Consider the following 24,034-nt stretch of genomic DNA (forward strand, 5'->3'; position numbering starts at 1 on the left):
CTATTAAGAGTCACCTCTCAGCACTTTCTAGCAGCCTCTTTACTCTGGGTAACCAATTTCCTGAAGATTATACACTGCTTCCTCTGCCTAGAGGAAGCTTTCCTTACAGCACTGAAGCTAAACTGGTTGGTTAATGTGCTTCTACAGGAAAGTATTTTAGGTGCATCTCATGTATCATATCGTCCTTTATGGCAGTTACATTTTACATACCTAGCATGCCTGGACTCTGAGGCCTTTAAAGGCAGGAACCAAGATTATTTCTCTTTGTCTCCTCACTCTTTGTAGTGTCTAGCACAATGCCTGGTACATAATAGGCACTCAATAAATGTTATTGTTTTACCTGCTACTTATTACAGAAATATGAGCACATTATTTTAATCTAATTTAAACAAATATATGACATTTTTTGTCTCCAACGTTCAAAAAATAATAATTTAAATCTGAACTTTCAAATTTATAAGCAAGGGCCTTCAACTAGCCTAATTACCTAAATTTCTTACACTACTGACATTAAATTTTTTAAACCACACATTTTCAAGCTTACACTATGCAAAACTATTCTTCCTCTAAAACAAGTATCCACTCTATATAAAGACACAGGTAAAACCTTCATAAAGATGATACCTAATCTATAGTTTTTTAATTTCTCTGGGACAGGAAACTAGTAAGATGACTGTGCAAGTGTATTCAGGCTGTTGTCTTCAAGCTGATTTAGACAAGGGATAGCTAAAAAAGAGATCAGCTTTTCTACACGAAGTTATACGAAGTCAGAATACAAATACAGAGCAATCGTTTCACTGGTCAGTTTTACCACATGATAATTTAAAACATACCTGTTTTTGTTTTTTTACAAAAACTCTGGGTATATCATAAAGAAATGCATAATTCCTTGAAAGAATTATGACTTTTGAAGTAAAAATACAGGCTTTAAATACATTTTGAATTTGCTGCGGCCCATCTGTGGCTGTGCCAGTAAAAACTTCTAAGACAGTTCTACACTTACAAAAAACTTGTACAACATTATCTCTTCCAAAATCCACAATGGCCCCCTGTACGTGAAGGCTGAGGTCTACTCTCCTAAGACTGGCACTTAAGAGTCCCTGTAGTATTGATTAAAAGTATATGACACTTCTGACTATCACTGTGATACAAGTTTTTGACTCAGAGTCACCTTCTATGAAACTATTCTGAAGTGGAAATACTTTGATGTATCCTTTTTTAAAAGACCATTGAATTTGCAGCTGTGTTTTAACACCAAGTAATGACAGCCATCTCTGCCCCGGCACTGATTTCATTCTGTCCGAGGTGAGAGTAAAGCACCACTTGATACACATACACGACCAGCAATCATGTGTTCACGACCCTCGCTCATCTCAATATGATCAGCATTTGAAACAGAATCTGCTCATTCTCTGCTAACTTGGTTGTTCTTCAACTTTTCTTAAGTCCTCTGGAGCTTTTACCCTTAAAGTCAAACGTTACATGCATTTAATTTCAATTTATAAATGTCTTCTAATACCAGCACCTAGCTGATTTCAACTAACAGATGCCTTAATATTGACACCTAGTTTGAAAAACCATAAAATAGATACTCTTGCTTTTTGTAAGTTTCCTTAATCATGTTCCATATTTTATTTAAAAGAATGTTTCTTTTCCTGGGCACGTAACTCTTGGGTCTTCTCCAGGTATAAATTAATGTTTTTCATACCTTCCTTATTCAGTAATCCATCCCTTGGCCTACAGATTTAAATTTGTTTTTGTTTTTTCTCTAAGAACTGTATCTTGGCATTTATCTAATTCATAGGTTGGAGAGATCACATATAAGCTTTTCCCAAACATTAGAAATCTATAGAAAGCAGTTCACATTTCAACTTCTTTGGCTCTGGGTAAAAATAGGAGTTTCCAATTCTAGTTAGCTTTTGGTATCATGTAATAGAAAACCCTTTTCCTAACTAATGCTACCAGTAAGTATACAACCGCTACTGGGCAGTCTGCTGTGCTGTATAATAAAGTACAGCACTGTTACTAACATTCCTCCACGACAAAGTCAGCTTGGCTTGTGTTTGTTTTGTATTTTCATGCACGCATACAACACTGTGATCACAGCAGTCCCCCACTGGCTTTCCTCACACTGCTCTCCCCTTCTGCCCTTACTCTTGTCTAGTAACAGTATCCTGTAGGTGACTTATATGTACTCATTCAGTTAACTCTCAGGACGCTCTGAAACAGGTTCTGAAAATTAGAGATACTTCCTATCCTCAACAGATTAAAGGCAGCTTGAGAAGACAAGATGAAAATATAAAAAGATAATGCTATCAGGCAAAATGCCAAAGATATTGCTATTTCACATGTACAGGATGAATATTGTGTCTATTTTCACAGAATCTGGAATCAAAAACATTTTTGAGAGTACTTATGAGATTAAATATAAACAGAAAAATCTGAAATCAAATCAGAACTAGTTAAAAGCAGGAAAGTGAAAGTTACTGCAAAGTATATGACTGCTATACTGAAGAGGGGAGGGGAGAGGGAGGAAGAACAAAGGAGAAAGGAGGAAAGAAAAATAAAGAAAAAATATATCTCTGTATTTTAAAGTGTGAGTTGCAAATGACTGGCGTGTAGTAAAACTGTTTCAGTGGGTAAGAACTAGAGTTTAAAAGAAACCAACCACGTATGGGTATTATTTCACTGAACTGTATATAGGCATATAATTATGAAGTAAGATGTGCTTCATACTACAGTTTGTAGCCAAAAGAAAAGTTTGGAAGCCATTGCTCTACAATATGTAAAATACTACATGGGCTGGGGTTATAGTACAGTGGTGGAACTCTTGCCTAGCATGTGTGAGGCCCTGGGTTCTATCCCTAGCAACACAAATAAAATAAAAATACAGTACTACAAGATCCCATACGATAGTTTGCCTAAAATCACAAAGCAAATTTGAAATAAAGCTGGACTCAAACCATCTAAATGCAAGAACAGTAAGAATACTATCTTTGAAATAGCAAATGTTCCTGGAAAAGCTACATTCTGAATCCTTATCCACTTAGTCACAGTGCATATTAGTTAAGAATGACCCTTCTGTTTATCACTTCACTTTCCCTCTAGAGAAGAAAAACAAAGACACAAACCTATAGTGACAAAGAACAGAACAAGCCCTTAGGCAAAAGATTTCAACAAATTTCTAGAAAACTCAAAGGATAAGTAACTGAGACAACCAAGACAAAGGTAGTCACATGCTAGAATAAATAGAAAGGGGATTACAGACAAAGGCTAACTAGATTAGTTTAAGATTAAGCAATATCTAGAGAAACAGAGGAAGGGATTAAGACATGTGCAGAAATACATGGATTAAATAGAAGTTTGCTTGTACTCAACAGTCACTGATGTTCTAGGTGGGAAAAAACAGGCTTCTTTCCAAGGTGAAGAACCCTACAGAGAGGTTCGTATATTCCAGCTTTAGTTACATGCCTAATTACTCTAAGTAAAACTAGTCATTCCAACTCCAAAAAGTATTTTCTCTTCACTTTTATATATTTATGGAAAACAAAGCATCAACAGACATGCAAGGAACTCCTATAATAATGACAAAAATAAACAAAAACTGATCCAAAGGGACAATTTTGCATATCACTGTGAAAATTCAGATATCCAGGACAAGAGAATGACTGCTCCTGCTTCAGTCTAGCCCAGTTATTCTCCAGACCGTACTTCTCTGAGTCGAGTTCCCAATCCCTGGACTCCTACATGACTTACAGGACTAGGACATAAAAGTGAAGAACGGGACTTCCAAGTTGCTTCTCCTCAGGGAAAGACAAAGAGGCCCAAAGTCTTCAAAGATCACAGAATAGCAGAAAAATGCAACTTACATAGCTGAGTATACAGTAATCTCCCTTTTATCACTGTTTTTGCTTTCTGAGATTTTACTACAGTCACTATGGTTCAAAAATATTAAGTGGAAAATTAAGAAAATAAACAATTCTAAGTTTTAAATTGCTCATTGTTCTTACTGTGATGACATCTCAGGTTGAGATGAGAACTGACCTTTTATCCTGGGTATCTATACTGTGGGTGCTACCTGTAATCACTTAGCAGCCATCTTGGCTACTGTAGTGCTTGTTTTCAATAATACTTCATAACAGCACCAAACAGAGGTATTGAGGCTGACAATTCAGACATACCAAAGAGATGCAGTAAGTGCTTCCTTAAGGAAAAATAGGAAAGTCCTCAACTTAAGAAAAAAAAAATCATATTCTGAAATTGCTAAGATCTATAAGAAGAACAAATCTACTCATAAAATTGTGAAAGGAAAGAAATCTGGGCTAGTTTTGCTGTTGTATCTCAAACTGTAAAAGTTATAGCCACAGTATTGTTTATTTAAGACAGAGAAGGCATTAAATTTGTGGCTGCAAGATATAAACAGAAAATGTGTTCCCACTGATGACAGTGTGTTGCATTAGGAAGCACTGTGCCTAACTGATAAAGTAAGCTTTGTAATAGGTATATATAGCAAAAAAACATAGTATATATATAGGATTTGGTACTACCCACAGTTTCAGACACCTGCCTAGGGGTCTTAAAACATATTCCTCAAGGGTAAGGGAGGCCTGCTGCATAGCCTGGTCGTCTCAGTTACTTTTCTCATTGTTGAAGCAAAATATTGGACACCCAGTTAAAAGTGGAAAGGGTTATTTTAGCTCACAGTTTGTAGAGATTCCAGTCCACTGTTGGCTGGATTCAAGGCAGGGTGGCAGAGCAGAGAGGCATCACAGAGGAGAAACAGTTCATGGCATGGCAGGCAGAAGGCAAAGCAGCAAGCAACAAGCAGCAAGCAGCCCAGCCTGCTTTTCCCTTTATCCCATCCAGGCTACCAGCCTGGTGATGCCACTCAGAATTATGCCAATGCCAACCAATAGACTAATTTAGTTCCACACACCATTAATCCCAGTATCTCATGCCCTAGATCCAGCCAGCTCTGAAGAGCCCCACATATGAGTGCATGAGGCTTTGAGGGGACATCTACATACAAGCCGTAACACTGGTTACACACTGACTCACATCATAGTAGCATACTTTTTAAGAATATTCTAAGCAAATTAGAAACTTTAGAAAAAGATTTCCAAGAAACTTTATATTGCATTTTCTAGTGTTAGTTTATAAACCCTAATGAATAAGAGTAACACTAAACTAAGAGGTCTTTAAGACAAGTTTGGTTCCCCTATCCTCTATACCATGTTAAACCTGACTACAGAAATATCATTTTTAGTATATATGCTGTCAAAGCAAGCACATTACAGAAAGATCATGGAAAATGAAAACTCATTCTCAACCACATGCTAGTTCATCCTCAATAGAGATAAGCCAGTTTTTCCTAGTGTTCATGCTGAATTTTCAGCATCTGAGTCTATCCCTCTGCCTGTGGACTTGGATATGTGCTTTAACCATATATAAATATGAATTAGACAAGCTCATAAGAAAATATTGCCTTATTAATTTTAGGTATTATTCCTCCATGTATTATATTAAGATATTCTAATTATGTGTTCCTGTAAGTGGACCTACAGGAGAAGTCAAATCATTATAAGAATGATGCATTTTCTATTGTTCAATAACAAATTACCTTTAAAATTCACAGGCTTAAAATAATACTTATTATCTTATTTTCTTTGGGTCAAGGATTCAGACAGGGAACAGCATGGAGAGCTTATCTCAGTTCTATGATGTCCAGGCCTCAGCTAAAAAATTAGAAAGCCAGGGATTTCACTACTATTAAGTCTAAATTATTTGTTCATCTGGCTGTAGGTTCTAGTTTTACATCTGGCTATAGGTTCTTGTTTTCGACACAAGGATGTGGTGAGGATAGTTCCAAAACCTCTATATGAACTCTCTACGTGATCTAACCTTCCTCGTAATATGGTGACTGGGTTTTAAGGGCAAGAAATCCAAGAGATCCAACAAAAGACAGGCAAGACTTATGAATAAAATTATAAAGCCTTCATGAAATAAAGACATAAACAGAGAGATGTACCATATTCATGGATGGGAAGACTCAACATCATCCCCAAGCAATCTACGTAAAGAATGAAATCTGGATCTAATTCTCAACCTGGTGTTCTTAAAAATTCACTTGGGAAAACAGCCAATAGCACAGATGACTTTTAAGAAGATTAAAAAAACAAAGAGTCACCTTATCATATTAAGAAATTAAAACTAGGTGGTGGTGTACAAGAACAGGAAAAAAAAAAAAAAGACCACAGGGGGGAAATAAGGCACCTAGAAGTAAACCACTGTACATATACAGAAGGCTATTATGTAACAGATATTTAAAAAAACAAGTAGGAAATATTTTTTATTTAAACAATTTGTGCTGCCTACTCATATAAAAAGTTAGATTCTTCCTTCACACACACAAATTAATTCCAAGAGAACTGAAAAAACTAAATGTGAACAGGAAAACTATATAGCATTTAGTTTTATAACCAACAAAGGACTGATATTCAGGATATACAAAAGAACACCTAGAGATCAGTAAGAAAAAAAGCAAATGAAATCCACAGGAAAAAAGTTCACAGTACACAAACAACCAATAAAGATATAAAAACATTTAAGCACACTGGTAAGCAGAGAGATGTAAATATATATATAAGTGGTATATATAAGTCTATGTGTAAAATGTCATATTTTATATCTACAACATAAAAATGATAAAGGAGTTTGACTAAGACTTCTTCTAGGACTAGACTTCCCACTACAAACTACTAAAAACTGGACAAAATGTAAGAAATCAACTATTCTCAAATGGTGGGAAACAGGCAGTTCAAGACCATAATCCCTGAAGAAGAGAAATGGTGAGCTCAATAATTACACCCTATTATCTATCTAGTAGCACTTTCCACGGAGAATGCATAGGGAAGAGAAGCCCCCAAAGACCAAGCAGCCTTAGGGAGCTAAAACGATAGAAATCAGATGTCAGGGATTCTTAGACAACTGGGATTTGTAAAGAAAAGTATTGAAGTGAAGGGAACTGAGACAGGAGATTAGGGCATAGGAAAACTGGATGTAACCTGTTAATCACAAAATTCCAGGGCACTAGAGCTCCAGTGGTGCTCCAGTTAGTGTGAAGGCTAGTGTGAAAGCTAGTGTGAAGTACTTATACAAATCCCAGGACACAAGGCACAGAATGATGCCCAAAGCCCTGTGCATGGACTTCTCACAGGAACTCGAGCAGGTGTCCGATAGGATGGCCTGGACTTCACATCAGCCTGAGGAAGGGGTGATACAAAAAGGGCAGTCCCTGTTGAGTTTCTGCCACTGTTTTCGCTCTCCCACGGCGGCTGCCTTCATGCTGTAGGGTGTATAGTACTTTTTTTCCTACTTTTACTTGGCCCAAACTTACTCTGCAGAGCCTTTACTACCTTCAATTAAACTCTGCTATCATTTGCATTGTCTTGACCAATTCTTTACTCAGGACACCTCCAGAAGGAGACTCCAGCACCCCAATACCTGGAAACAGAACTGCACACAAAGGACACTTTTGTCTATACTGAACTGATACGATTTTTCTCTTTTATTCTAGCCATGTAGTGAGTTGTTTTTAATGTAAAAGAGCTTTGCATTCCTGGCATAAATCACATAATGATCATGATGTACAGTATCATCCTATTTCTATATCTGGGTATTCAATGAAATCAGTTTATATAAGATTTAAAACTCTACTTTCATAAAGAATATGCCTGTAATTTTCTTTACTATTAATGTCCTTGCTGGGGTTTTTACTTAAGATTTAATCAAATAAACATATTAAATATTCCAATCTTTGTTTCTTATTGTGTTAGTTTTAGAATGCTGTTTATTTCAAGGAATTTTCCCATTTCCTCTAAGATTTAGAATTTATTTGCATGAGTACATGTATTTGAAAGCTGTATACTTCTAGGTATGATATGGTACTAATTATTACTATAAAACAATTTACAACTGTAGTCTAGACAGGGGAAAGAGGGGGGGAGAGAGGAGAGAAATGGAGAGGGGGAGAGGTGGGGAGGGAGAGAGAGGAGAGAGAGGGAGGGAGCGGGAGAGAGGGGGAAGAGAGAGGGGCAGAGGGAGGAAGAGAGGGAGAGAGGGAGAAAGAGAGAGAGAGAGAGAAAGAGAGAGAGAGAGAGAGAAATGATAGAGAAAGGAGCTCCACAGACTTGCTCCCCAGGGAAACTGTTTAAAGCAACCATTTAAAGCCTCAAATAGTCCCAAGGGCAAACCACAAATGAGGAAACAGCTATCCAAGAGAATCTATGATAATCTAGTAGTGAGAGTCTGCAGTATCTGAAGCAAAATAGCTCATTTCCCCTCAGCAGGCTACATGTCTAAGAGGCATTCCCAAGAACACAGGGACCCCTCTTCCTCCATCTCCCTGATAGTTTTCTACAAGGGAGGAGCAGATCCTGGTGTTTCTCATCCTATCCACAGCTATCTGTTGCTGAGGCCAGTAAAGTACTTGGCAAGGGCAATCAAGAGGTGAGGTTTCCCTTCCTTTGGCAGGTTTACACATGTGGGACAGATGTGGGCAACACCATTGAGGATTGTGGGGTCCCAACTACCCCAGCCCTGGAAAGTCCAAAAGACCTCAGGCTATTCCTTATCCTTCTTCCCCATCTCCCATAAACAGTTCCTCATCTTTTCTAAAAGGAACTGAACTTTATTGTCACAAAGCACAAAAACGTTCAAGTCTAGAGATGTTCTCAAAACCAGCAAAGATCATGGTGAAGGAGAATGAGATTTCTAGATTCAATGAGGATACAGACTCAACTGGATGGAGGTGCAGCAAAAGCAGCAGCTTACAGAAGCCCTCTGCTGTCAGAATAAAGATCAAACACTGACCTTAGGAGTTACACCTTCAAAGCCTAAATTTGATTGGATTAGTCAGTAGAACAAGTTGTGCCCCAGAGCACTGCTGAAAACAACTGTCAGCTGGAGAAGAGTGGAACATAACAGTTGAGAGTATAGGCAGAAAAAGACAAAGAACCCTGCCAAACCACTGTCATCCCAGGGGCATAACCAAAGCTTTGCCTCTGAGGTACATCACCCAGTCACTGAACAAATAAGCAACCAAAATAAGCCTCAAAGGGTAGGATCATTATCCAACACTGCTAAAATGCATTACCTAAGATTTCTAGTTTATAAGCTATGCACAAGAATGTATATAGCTTAAAAGTACAGTAAGGCCCGTAAGTCAGGAAGGGGGGTGCAGTGAAAACTGCCTGTGTGAGTGACCTGTTGGATCTAACAGACTATGACTTCAAGGCAGTCATTACAGATATGTCCAAACTAAAAACAAAACCCCACCATTCAAGAAGAAAGGTATGACAACAATGATAACAATGTTACATCAGATACAGGACATAAATACAGAGAATTTACCAAAAAAAAAAAAAAAGTGCAGTATACAATAGAATATTCTGCCATAAAAATGAAGTACTGACATGCTACAACATGGATGAGCCCTGAAAATATCACTGACTACAATAGTTGCACACATCTATAAATATATTAGAAGCTACTAAATTATATAGTTTAAAGGAGTGGACTGTAGGTATGAGAATTACATCTCAATAAAACTTTTTAAAAATGTAGTCCAGTCCTATTTTCTAAAATACTTTCATATCAAATACCCAGGACATTACTGAAAGACAATAAAATTAAACATCATTTGTAGTAATGCCTCTTCCAACATCCACATAAATTTCAGTTTACAAGAAATGTGTACAGAATGCATTTAAATCCCATTTTGCCTTTATGCTGCCCATAATTTATACTAAATTAGACAAAATTTTGAAACATGTAAATAAGAAGCACAAAACCAACACGTGAAATGAAAAAGAGGTAATAATTATTAATATAGCTATGTAGGGTTCGTTTCAAGAACACTTCACTGAATGAAAAAATTTTAGTAAAATAGGAAAATTTGGAGTTTTCTGCTAATGTGGTTTTGCTGGTACTATCTTTAATGCATTTTACCAGAAAATGTAATTTATATTTATATCTCTAAAGATTTTAAAAACAAGTAGGACACTGAAATTTTATTAACTATCATAACGCCTTCCTCTTCTTGGCCATCCTCATTAGTCAATGTTGTAAGTGAAAACTTCCTAGGAATACCACTTTATTCAAACTGCTCATTTGTTAACTCTCTACATTTGAAGATAAATATTTGAAATAACAGTATCTTCCTTTGTAACAAAAATAATAGTGTAATGAGTACAATTTTCCTTAAAGGAAAAAGGCATTATAACCCAACTACTGTTGCTCATATATTTGAAATCTAAAGTAAGATCTCATATAGGATTTATGCTACAAATTATAGAACAAGCACTGTATCATAGCAACCCAGCAATACCACTACAGTGACACGCTGAGGATGCAATCCAAGATTCTAATTTAAGAAACTGGCACAGAATATAGGACATGTAGCTTTTTTTGGCAATACCCTTAGAACATTAATAACTAAGAGTCTAAAATCAGCTTTTATTTGAAACTTTAGAGATCAGGCCATTATAAAGCCATAATGGAAATGTTTATTAACAAATGACTCACAGCACTGTGACTAAATATGACTTAGTGAAGGTTCTCAGATTTCACTAAAATTGAAAAGGGTGAGAAAAAACTGTACCTATCATATTTTAGAAAATTTCAACACATATATACTATCAGTTTTATAATTCTAATACACAAATGTGTATTATTTCAAGAAAACACCTGCAGTACTATCTAAAACTTTTAAAAGTATAAATATTTCCATGCTTTAATCAATTATTGAAGTGTTAAGTATATTCACAATTACTATATCACAGAAAGGTTAAAACACACTGATCAAATCTTATTTCAAAAAATTAACTTATATTAACTCTTAAAGAACTGCTTTGATAAAGCAGAAAAAACAAGGATGAGGCTGAGTTAAGAGGGTATGCTATGGAGATTCCTTGGGATGTGGAACCTTGGACTTTAGGAAGCATAATGCCGAAAACAGTCTTCTAGGAGAGTTCATGGAAAGCTTGTGTCGCTTTTTAATTTTATTTGGATATAAAACCTGTTATTTGTTAAATCAAACAAGTGTTCTGAAATATCTCTGTTTCTCATTGGGGATTTTTCAGGAACAAGAAATATTAAAAGGGGGGCTGGGGATTTAGCTCAGCGGCAAAAGCGCCTACCTGGCAAGCGCAAGGTCGTGAGTTCGGTTCCTGGTACCGGAGAAAAACCAAAAAAAAAAAAAAAAAAAAAAAAAAAAAAAAGAAATATTAAAAGGACCTCTCTAGACAGTGGATAGCTACAGCTACTTTCAGTTAGATGGTTGTGATGAGGTTTTCATCTGGCAGGTACTGCTCCTTATAATGCCTGAGAAACGTCTGCTACTATTGCATTAAGAAAAAGTACAACTTTCTTAACAAGGTGTTCAAATCTCTATGGCAAGACCTAAGCTCTCCAGATACCCTGCTTTTTTTTCAATAGATGGGCTCTAAGATAGCACTTGGGGGTAGAAATCTAAGAACTCTGAAATTCTATACAAAATATTGTATGTATTTTCTGAGAAGATAATGTATTCTTTTAATTGCGTTTTCCAAGAAATCTACATATAACCTCCCTTTAATTAAATACCAATATCCTTCGAAGTTATTTCTTCTCTAACAAATTTATAAGCAGTATTTCAAATGAGTTGATTCAGTATATCTAAAAATAAAATCTTTATTCAGAAACAGGGTTTTTTATTCTTTTTTGGGGTCTTTTTGAGACAGGGTCTCGCTATGCAGTTCAGGCTGGCCTTGAGCTCACTTTGTAGCCCAGGCTGGTCTCGAATTTGCAACGATCTTCCTGCCTCAGCCTCCCAAGTGCGGGAATTACAAGTGTGTGCCACTATGTCTAGCCTTAGAAACAATTTTGATTTAATTTTTCTTTCAAAAATTGTACCACTAGTAATATTCTATAAAGTGAAAATAATGGCCTTCAGAACAACAAACAGTACACTGTTCAAGCCTACTAACAGAAAAACATAAGACAGTCAAAAATCTGAGGGGTTTCCCCTTCATGGGAATTTTTATTTTCTACCTTTGTAATATAATTCCTTTGAGTTATTTTAAGAATCTATATATTTTTACAAAAATAATAAAACCATTATAAAATAAACTTTAGTTAAGAATGACATTTCTTATTGCATATTTTCTTTAAATGAGTTTATTTTAGAAAACCATGAAAACTGAGACTCACTTATGACTCACAGAAAGTATTGTATCCTAAAATAGTCATTCCTATTCCATATATGCTACTTCTCTAGATCTTTAAAAACAAGTAGTTCTCAAAATACGTGTAGGATCATCCTGGTGATCCAAATTAAAAACAGATTATCAAAAATAAATGAAGTACAAAACCATTTCCCAGGTAATGTGGTATTTAGGTAAAAGCCTTTTCTACATGAATGATGGAAATTTCACAAAGGCAATGTGACTACAGGAAATAAATACACTTTAAAAGCAGTTAGTTCATTGCTATACTTGGTACTTTGGTCCCACTTTGGATTCAGTTAGGCTGGTTCATTCATTTTTCCAGAAGCATTTAGAAAGCTACTTAAGGAGATGACATAAAATTGTCTAATTTCAATTATCTATAAGTTTTAATAGAACAGAATTAGTAAAGTAATACAGTGGTACCTCGGTTCACAAACTTAATTCTTTCCACAATTCTGGTTGCAAGCCAAATTTGACGAGAACCAAACCAAATTTCCCCATAAGGTCAGCATTGAACCTAACCACTGAATTTGACTTGGTTCTTGTCGAATTTGGTTTGCAACCAGAATTGTGGAAAGAATGAAGTTTGTGACTGAGATACCAATGTAATAAATAAGCCCAACAGACTTTTATATACAAGTCTCTCTTATCTTGCTCCAACTTATTTTCCTTCTCAAATGGAGAAAAACATCAAAAAAGAAAGTGCTATACTAATGTATACCAGGTATAAGAGAACTTTTCAAAATCTTACGTAGGACAGAGAACTATAACTAGGACTTCCAAAAGAAAAGTAAAAATAAGTAGAGTCTAATCAACTCTTGATGATCTATAATAATTTGTCCAAGCTTCTAACTGCAAATCATTGTAAATTTAAATGAGAGGTAACTGCAAATTATAAATTTACGAGTGATACAAATGTTACATGACGTTAACAATTCAGCTCATCTTCAGAAAAAACTACAGGTTACATAAAGGGGGCAGGGACACTGTTAAAAGGGGTTCACAAAGAAAATCAACAAAGATTAGAAGAATTTAACGAAGATCCTCTGCTTTAAAGGTCCTTAAAAGAAAAACCTTAGGGGAAATGGGGAAAAAACAAAATCTATGTTCGTAACAGCCCTCTTGCCCAGCACCTAAAGAAACTGTATTTATTCCCTTTGGTAAGACTTTCAGTTCTAAATGTTTCTCTTTTGCACTGTTAGGAAATAAGGTGCTCAAATTTGCTTAAATGCAGTTAATACACATCTTCAGTTTAACACTACAGAGAAGGAATTAATAACCAACTGAGAAGACCAAACTGTAAATGCTCTGCACAAGAATACTGTATAACCCGCTAGGTTTGGGTTTCCTTGCCTACAAAATGCTAAAAAGTCTGGCGTATATAAACATCACTCAATCATAAATCATTATAAAATGCTTAAGCACAACATGATACGGGGCTGGGGATTTAGCTCAGCAGCAAAAGCGCCTGCCTGGCAAGCGCAAGGTCGTGAGTTCGGTTCCCGGTACCGGAGAAAAACCAAAAAAAAAAAACAACAAAGCACAACATGATACAAAATGATATTTTCTTTAAATCAATTTAATAGCCTTTGCTTCATTTCATTCAGTAAATAGTAAAACAGCACTGTCGTCCTAAATGTTGTATAGGAAGACATAGATCGTCAGGCCTCAAAGCATTTAACTTACAGTCTCAAGGCAGAAAGTAGGCAATGAAGTAACACTTTATTCATGCACTTCTCTTTCTTCACGAAGATCTGCTTCACGCACATACCACATCTTGCCACAGGGTGTACATGGAAGATATTGCTGAGTGGAGGAATAGATCATTCCAACCTGGCTCTGACCAAGTGGCCAATCAACCAAATTATGCACATCTTTTAATAAACAAAGTTAAAGTCTTAGCAGACCATTGAATGTCATATTAAAGAATGCAATTAATGTTCAGAAGTCACAGAAATTACCAACTGGGTACTCTGATTCACATATCCAAAGTCTATTTGGTGTTTATAACTGGATTTCCAAAAGAGATGTCAAATTTAAAGTTTCCAAAAAAAAAAAAAAATCTGTATTTTCTTTCTAGATCTGGTTCCTTCTCTAGTATACTCCTGTCTCAGTAGTCACGTACACTCTATTTATCAGGTGTCCGCACTAAAACACATGTGGGAATCATCCCTAATGCTGTTTTTCCCTTTCCGGCTATTCCTGTCCCAACAATTCATATTGCCCTAAGATATATCTCAAATAAATCTCTCTTCACCTCTACTGCTACCCCCCTAGATGAAGCCACATGTTGTCTTAACTAACCTATTAAAATAATCTTTTAACTGGTCCTCCTTCTAAAAGTTTGTTGCTATAATCCATTCTCCCCTCAACAGCTATAAGTATTTTTTTAGGGTTGCCAAACTTCCTAAAGAGCTGCCCATACTTACTGACTCACCTTACACAATTTCCACTTGTTCTGCACCTTACAGAAACCTGTGTCAAGTCTCTCAGTCCTCTGAAACGCCTGGAAAGTCAGCAGCGATGACTCAAGACTCCCAAAGCCCTGGGGAGCTTTTCAGTTACTTGGCTTGTCCACTTCAGTGCTGCTCCTCCTCGCAGCTGTCCTCCAGTTTTCAAACTCCTCTCTTCCCTTGTGGCCTTGCCTCTCATCCTGCTTTCTCTCTGCCTCTCGGTTGTGTCTTTTTCTCTGACCATCATCTAAATGTTGGTATTCCTTGTCTCTTGTCATGCTATACAATTTCTCTAAGCAGTCACTTCAACTTACATTGCTTCAAATGCCACTTATAAGCCAAAGAGTCCCCAAATTATTATCTCTAGCATAGATCTACTTAGTTCAAGACCCAAATTATGTAACTTCCTACAAGGCAGCTTCAGTTCAATTTCCCACATGCACTTCAACTGTCTCACAAGGAATCATTATTTTGTCTTCCTAAATTTGATCTTTTTTTCCCTTTTGGTAAACCATCATGCAGAACTGCATTAAAGTCAGTTCTTCCCTTACCAGTCCTGCCTGTGACAGCACCCGTCCACTCTTAGGCAGGCCCTTCACCTCTTGTCGGGACTGCCAGGCCACATCCTGACCGGTGTTACTCTTACCTCCGTGTTACTCTTACCTCCCGGCACATTCTTCACACTGCTGTCACACAAATGCGGTATGCGCCCCACCCATCCTTCAACATGAAGAGCTCCAAGTCTCTTCTCAAGCCAGACTCCTCCAATATTCTACATCACAGCCCTAGAAACTGCTGGCACTCAATGTTACGGCACTTCTAACTCGGGCACCACGCTACGTTCACTCACAGGTTTACGCTGAGACCTCTTCGTATTTTGGCCTAACACCTGTGGGCTGTTTAGGTCGTAGTTTACCTATCACTTTCTCTAGGAAGCTTTCCTTCCCTTTCAGAGGAAAACTAGGTCGTGTCTCTCACACACTCTCCTACATCTTATCACAACACTGATCCACTAATTGAAACTGCCTGCTTGCAAATCTGTACTCCTCACCAACTACAAGCTCCTAAATACAGTTTCAAAAGAAAAAAAATCTGTTGTCTTATTCAGTTTACTGAGCAAAGTTTCAATCTCACAATAGCTCACCTACATCTTAAGCAATAAGGAAACCAAAGAACTAACATTTTTCAAAGCAAAGAATGCATCTAATTTCACAATAGGAAAACAGACTTTTTCCACTGACTTAAAAGAACAAGAGTGCAAGCTGTTTTTTTTAAGCAGATACACATTTCTAAGAAATTATATCTTGTTTTACTTAAAACTTCAACAGATGTTTATCTCTGGAAAAGTCTGGCTAAAAAGTTAAGTTTTAAAAACCCACCAACTTTTGCTAATTAAAATACTGTACAGGGGTTGTAACAAAATCTATCATTTTATTCACATCTATCAAATTTAGAAGCACAGGAATTAACAATGAGTTGAGATAATCTGATTTCTGACAATAACTACATAAGTATCCTTTACCAGTAACTGAAACAAACACAAAACTAAACAGACAAAATAATCATTTTTGAAGCTACATCATGATTTGATACTCCTCACTGCAAGTTCTAAGGCCAGTCACTAAAAAGCTCTTACTCTGGGTATTTGACCTCTTCAGCCACATTTACTCAACAGCTAAGCAAAACTTGAGTATAGCTAAGAGCCGAAAACCTTGTCTTCTCCTTACTTTAAGGCAAATTATTTATTTAGAACAGCAGAGTGACACAAATGTCCAAAGGAGGCTACACAGAACGATTTCTGAGGTCCCATTCAGCACTGGAAGCCAAAGTACAGTACACTAGGTGCAATAAGCACCACCATTCCAGCAGGAGGAGTGTGTTCCCAAGAAATCTCTTGCTTCAGTAGAAGGCAAGCAGAAGTTAGAAACAGGTTCTCTGAAATTCATGGAAGCCTATCATACTCAGCAAACAAACAAAAAAGTCCAGTAGGTTTCTTTAAGAAATCTGAATCAAAATTACAGGGTTTCTAAAATTTTTCATTACTCACCAAAAAGCCCACACAAACAAATTCCTTCAGGGAAGAGTTCAAATAGATACATATAAAAAAGTCTTGAAACTGCTTATTAGTAAATTATCCTGCACAGACAAGTGGAGTCTATTTTACATAAACTCAGCCTGTCACGTCAAACTCTTTCAGCAATTAGATTCCTTGTTACATAATAATGCACTAAAAGTAATTATATATTTAAAATCTGTTCCTTTCATCTCCTTCAAGGTCATCCTTATAAACACTGCACCTAAAATTTAGAAGTTACTGTAAAGTAATTATTTATTTATTCAATTTTAAATATACACATGTCCATGTCTGAGAATCAACCTACTACAACTTTTCCACACAAACCTTATACAATAATTATTCCCCAGAAACAAACCAATAATGTAAACTATCACTCACATTAGTCACTGGAAAAATACAAGAGCAAACAATCCTTTGTTTTAAATCCACATTTACTATTTCCTATCAAAGTATTAAGGACCCAGAATTCATTTACTTTAAATAAGCTCGAGCCAGCTTTAGGCATAAACATCATAAAACAGAAAAGAATCAATCTCTAATAGCATCAAACATCACTGCAAAAAGCACAGTCAGTGAGGGGGTGACGGTTGATTTGAAGTTAACCACCACATAACTTCATCACATCAGTGATTCTAGAGGTGGGTATGGTGATGGTGCATACCTGTCTGTAATCCCACCACTCAGGAGGCTGAGGCAAGAGATCACAAGTTCCAGGCCAGCCTGGACTACACTGTGAGTTCAAGCCCAGCCTGAATTAGAAAGCGAGATCCTGTCTTTAAAAGAAAAAAAAAAAAAAGGAAAAGATTCCAGCCGGGCCTAAACTGCACACCTGTAATCTCTGTTATTTGGGAGGCTGAGCCAAAAAGGATTGCATGTTCCAGGTCCGCCTGGGCAGTTTAGCCAAACCTGTTCCAAAAAAAAGCAGGGCTTGAGGACAGAGCCTGGGGACGTAACTCGGTGGAAGAGCCCTTGCCTAGCAAGCCAGAGGTCTTGAGTTCAATCCCCAGTATTGCCCCCCAAAACGTTATTCTGTCTACATGACCACATTTATTATGCTTATGCCCAGAGTATTATATTTAGTACTATGGTATAATGAATTTTGAAAAAAACAAACGAACGAAAAACCCAAAACCACCAGACATCTGCTTTCACACACACAAATTTCCCATTTCTTTCTGGAGTGAAAACATCACTATAACATCAATGTATTAACTGAGCAACTTACTCCAAACAATAAATCAACAAATACAAGTATTATTCAAACTGGTTAACTGAAAGGCCAAAGACAAAACAGAAATCTGGAATAAAAGTAGCCCTGGGTCCTCACTGCCCTACCTTTAATAAAAACCTGTAATCAGGATTAACTAATACATAAAAACACTGGCAGAAAACATTTCTTGATACAAAGTAAATATAAGGTATGGCCAAAACCACAACTAAATTCAATAGTTATGTGGTTCAATACTTTTTATTCAATATATCCAACAGTGGTATCCAACAGTGGTATTAGGTCTAGATTTTCAAGAAGCAGAATACATTTAGTTAGAAGAAATCAGTTTTATTTTCCAAAGTGGTTGTGGTCAGTACCTGTTATCTTGAATAATGAGATTAAAACCAGGCAAACCTCTACCATATGTTTTCAAATTTACTTGCCTACTCCTTCATCTCTAAAAATCTGAGGAAAAAAGGTCCACCTGGCCTTTATGATAGTAGGTGGGCTTTAGTTACAGTAATACAACAAAATCTAGTAGACTGAACCATCTCATCATACCTAAAATTCCAAGAATCTCGAAGCACTATCCCTTTCAGGAAAGCAACTGATTAGCCACAGGGGGCAGTAAAGTTAAGAGTGAGGTGTAAATACCAGGAGGTGAAAAGGGCAGGAAATGTTAATAAGCTGGGTAATGAACCATGAGCATCAGAGAGAAAAGGACAAAGTTTCAATTAGTGAATTAAATCAATAGACAGATAATACTGAATCAATGATTCTCAATTGAACATCGGAATCCCCCCTGGGAGCCTTTAAAAATACATATGCCTGGATTCTACCTTCAAGATATTAATTTATAATCTTTCTGGAGTGGGGCCTAAGAATTGATTGAAGTTCCCCAAGCGTATAGCAAGTAGAACCAGAATGCTAACTACATAAAATTAAACTCTAGTCTCTATGTTGAAATAAACATAGTCTCTATGCCCAGATGCTATAATTTAAAAAGTTAAATTGGAAAAAAAACCACCAAAGTCTATTACTTTTCAAGTGTTACTTTGTTGACAAGCCTGTCTTTGAAATCCAAAGAGGCTATAACTTATAGAGTCTAATGCATCTTTGTGATTTATCAAGGGAAAAATGCTTCTTGCGGGTGAAAATGACTAACCACAAGTTCAAAGGGGTTAAACGACTACCCAAAGCCATTGAGAGTCATCACCCAGGCAAGAAGACAATGCGAGTCCACTAGTATGAATTGACCAGGGTTGTGTGCTACCCCAAGAGCCACACCAGTATGCCAAATATATGCTCCTGGACTGTTACTTTATTCAGTTAGATTCTGTATAGAACAATCTAAAATTAAACGAAGAAATAAAGAGGTAATAAAATGGGAGAGAGGATATGACCCTAAACGAGGAATTCTGAAGATGTTAAGCTTAAAAACAAGTTTCTTTCATGTAAAGACGAGCACTAGACACCATATTTAGCAATTCCTCTAAGTACATTCTAAAAAAGTGAAAAGAAAAGAATCAAGTCTCCTAGAAGAGTTATGACAATAGTCCTAAAAGAAAACAGTTCTAAAATGTTTTATCCTTCCCCACCCCCTCCCCCATGGGAACTGAACCCATGGCCTTCACTGAGCTACTGCATATCCCTAACCTCTACCCCACTGTGATGGTCTAAGTCGCTAAACTGCCCACCCAGGCTGGAACTTGTGATCCAGCCTCCCAGAGTGCTGGGATTATAGGTGTGCACAATCACATCTGGCTGGAAATATTTTTCTTAACATATTCAGATGAATTTCAACTCTCCTTTAATCCCATCCAAAATACCAAAAGGGCTGTGTGTTTAGATGGAATGATACTAACTTTGTTATGTAAACATTTATAAACCTTAAAAGCTAAGTGACTAGTATTTTGCCCTACCCAAAAAAAGAGTTATGGAACGTCGGATTTTATCAGTGCTCTTGTTCTACACCTAACTCAGAAGAACACAAACCTCCATAAAACACACTCACACTTTCCCCACTAATGCTAAGCAAGGCACTTTAGTCAGCAGCACTGGTACCCAGCTTCCAAGCATGGACCAGCTAAGCATCCGAGTGATACCTGGCAAGTTCTTTATCTTATCTAAGGAGGACTTCGATGTCAAAACCAGCTTCAGCCTGCTCTTTGCTATTTACTGGCCGTATCCTAGAAGAAATGTGCATCTACACAATTATACTGGTTAATGTGGTTTCTTTGCTTGGTTTAAAAATAAGATTCTTACAGCTTTTAATATTATAAAGTCTGACTTTACTCTACCTTCATTACTTCTCATGCTGAAAAAAGATAGCTTTGCCTCACTCAGGTAATCACATCTGAAAACATTATAAATAAAATCGTATTTCAAATACACTGCAAAAGTTTACTATGTAAGTAATCCTACTAACAATGCTTTGTTTAAAATACTTTAAATCTGGATTTCCAAATATCAAACAGAATGGGAGCTAACATTCTTTGCCTATTTTAAGCACTTAAATTATTTCACTTAATCCCCTGAATCCTGGGGTTGGGAGGTATTATCCCCATTTTACAGATAAGGAAAATGACTCAGAAAGATTAAAAATTTACCTCTGACCGAGAACTAACCCCAGTGATCCAACTTTTTCTATCATACTGCTTCAAATTTACGTAAAACAGGTTAACAGCAAAAATACCGAAATCATCTGACCTGAGTCCCAGTGTCAGTTGCAAATCATCCAAACAAATAATCACAAGTCTGAAACAAAACTGTTTGAGCCTCAGCTTTCTCAGCAATAAAATGGGAATAATATTAGTCTTCAAAGTTGGTGGGATGACCCAATAAAATACACTAGTATTGTTAAAATATATATCGAGATATGGACTATCACACAATAGCATTCCTTAGAAGGTATGAAAAAGCAGAGTACAGATATCAAAAGTTACACGTCTTCGGTCCATCTGTCATAAGCAGTATTATTTTACAATTAAAAATAAAAAGAGAAAGTTAAACAATTTGAAAACAATAAATTGCTAAACAAATTTAAGGTATCAACTACTTTACCAAATTAAACCTTCCAAAAACTTGAAATAGGTTAGAGACTAAAAACTTCCTATTATGAGTAACAGATTTCTTAAGAGTTAAGCTTCCTTACTTGTTGCTTACCAGATGAAAAGTTTAAGGTGGAAAACTTCAACATAAATTCTATACAAAAAATTAGTGACACAATGTTCCTACTTTTATTTTCTAGCATCTAGCGCTCAGAGGAGCTTATACAATGAACATAACAAAAGACAACCCTTTTTGGGGGGGAATCTAAGCCTTATAATATAAATTAATATAATTTAACGTTTAGGACCCCCATAAATTCCTCTTTTAAAAAAACAAATTTTAACATAGCTTGTTTGTTAAAACTATGACAAACCAATTTATCTTCAACATTTCTACTATTAAAATCCTGCAATCCACTTAGTAAATGATTTTACAAAAATAAACTTCCTACAGATGAAAAGGGTGGATTATTCTGCTAATCCTTACTCACAGTATGCTTTGAGGAAAACTAGTTGGCACCTTTCCAGTTTCGACCCATGTGGACAAAGTATAACATAAGCAGGTTGGTATAACCACTTGAAAGATCTTGGATGCCCAGAGATATCTGAATTATTCCACAGTAAGATTGTATTTCAGAGCAGGAAGAAAAATCCTCTTCCATACACATACTAAAGGACTTTCCACAGCTTTTCGTTAAAGCCACAAATGGAAAAAACTACTACTGACAGAAAAAAAAACCACACACACAGAAAAACACAGCACTGTGGTATTAAGTACACTGCCAAGTACTAAATGAAGCAACTGAATTTTTTTTAAAAAATCACTTTTCAAGCATTTTTGGCAGGTGAAGTAGAAGCAGTTTTTCCCATTAGTGGGTAATACAAGTAAGGGTGTTTTATATCCTTAATTAAATCTAAGTAAGTTATGCTGAATAAATTTATCTTGAATAATTTTCCTTATGAAGAATACTATATTTTCATGTAAATATCTAGAATTAATCCAAAGTTCCAATTTTATTTTTTTCTAGTGCCTAGATAATGTAAATAAAACATTATGGCATCTTCCACTTGTTGAACTAAACACCATGTAAGTTAGATGACTACTGATTCTATGCAATTATTGCCAAGCTTTTAAAAGTGAGACATATTAAAGACACATCTGGTTAAAACATGTTTAATATCTGATTATTTTTATTTAATAAAAGTGAATATTAACAAGTACAATACTGAGAACTAGAATATCTTACTAAAAATTATAAGAAAACCGCTAGCACCAAACAAAAATGTAAAAACAATTTGATGCTCAAGAAAAAAATCAAAACCAAAGTAACTATGATGTCTTAAGTGCAAAATTTTAAACCTCTGAACAGCAGTTCAGTATCCTTACAGATAAGATGACGGTCTTACAGCGACAACATCCCTCAAGAATTAAAGTCTTAGCAATGCCTACCACCGTGGTCTACCATAGACTAAACTACCTGAATTTTAACACTTTCGGTATGCTAAAGAGCAATCAAATCATAAATGTGATAGCACAGACTAAATGTATCTTAAAACCTCTTTTCAAAAGCCAGTCTGATTCGGGCTGTGAGACTGTCCTTGGTTTGGAAGCAGCCCAGGAAGCAGTGCAATATAGGGTCTGAATGGGGTTCCAAAACTACTGTCGGTCAACTGTGACTTGAACTGGGACTTTCTTTGGACTCCTTGCCAAAATGAGGTTGGGTTCATAAACCCAAAGTCAAATCAGGACCAGATTGGCCTTGAAAGGGATGCTGGATCTTTTTCAAGTGGACTGAAAAATCTGCTTGACATTTATCTATTTTAGCATGAACCTCCAATTTCCTGGCCTTGTGAAACAGATGATCCAGATTTCTATCAGGTTTCTTTTGTTACAAGAATTCTGTAAATGTCTAGGGACACAATCATCTTGTTCCATAATGATTTCTATCTCATAAAAAGCAACAATGTCAAAATCATAAAAATTAAAACCCAGTATTTCCCGAAGAACAGGCAAGAACACCAAGAACCAACTTACTGCAAAGCCTGTAAACCTAGTGGGAAAAGTAAGTGAGCCAAAAGGAGGGCCAAGTACTCCTGCAAGGCATTAGGCACGGATACCAATTTGAATTACTGTACAAACCTTACAAAGTCTCCGGAACCACCGCCTAGTGAGCTAAATTCCCAGTCCGCTGCAAAACAATACTCTCTACTCGTTCACACTCCTCCAAACTGATCGCGTGTGTACACTCTCGGACGACAGCGTATTTTCCGAATCCAGTCAGTTAGATCTACACTGGCCCAATTCTGGGTGTTTTTCTTCCCCCATTATAAACACATCTACAGACCAGCCTGTCGTCTGCACTCGGATTCTGGTCTGACTCTTGGGAACAATCAGTGGGAAGGGGAGCTGAGCGGAGGGTGGGTGCAGAGCGCTTGCTAACAGAAAAAGTGAAGGACTAAGAGTGGTGGAAAACGGGAGGTGCGACTCGGGAACGCGAGTGTCTGAGGACGACACAGGATGTCAAAGCAAGAGAGACAGGGCCAGGCCCGGAGGAAAGTGCACAACTCTGCCTCGCGGGACGCAGGATCCCGACGGGAGGGCACGTTAGGCAAGCGCGCAGGTGGGAAGGGCTGCTGGCCTCCGAGACGGGAAGAGTTAAGGCGAATCGGGGCGCAGAGAGAAGCAGGACTCCGCAGGAACCTGTTTGAGCCAGGGCGGGGGCCGCGCCGCGCAGGGAGGGGACGGGCGCACGCCCCGAGAGCCGGGGTGGGGGACGGCTCCGCGCCCCCGCCGTTACCTTTGAGCTGGGGCAGGGGCTGCAGCTCCGCCTGGCTGCCCTGGCTGCGGAACTGCGACGAGCCCTGCGAGCGCTTCTGCCTCTGCGCCTTGCGCACCGATTTCCGGGTGAAGCCGTCCACTTTCTCCGAGGCCGAGATGGCGGCGCTCGCAGCCCCCGCCGCCGGCGGCGACGACGACG

The 24,034-nt window shown here is 37.2% G+C and overlaps 1 protein-coding gene across 1 annotated transcript in view; it reads right to left on the minus strand.

Moving 5' to 3' along the window:
• The window catches only part of Ppp2r5a (protein phosphatase 2, regulatory subunit B', alpha), a gene marked incomplete at its 5' end in the record, with an annotated part of 55,487 nt that extends 31,453 nt beyond the window's left edge, over positions 1–24,034 (minus strand). The window contains 1 exon segment of the mRNA XM_005375450.2: positions 23,855–24,034. Coding sequence (XP_005375507.2) covers positions 23,855–24,034 — 180 coding nt within the window.

This window comes from Chinchilla lanigera, unplaced genomic scaffold, assembly GCF_000276665.1.
Source record: "Chinchilla lanigera isolate Chin_1 unplaced genomic scaffold, ChiLan1.0 scaffold00005, whole genome shotgun sequence".
Classification (NCBI taxonomy): Eukaryota; Metazoa; Chordata; class Mammalia; order Rodentia; family Chinchillidae; genus Chinchilla; species Chinchilla lanigera.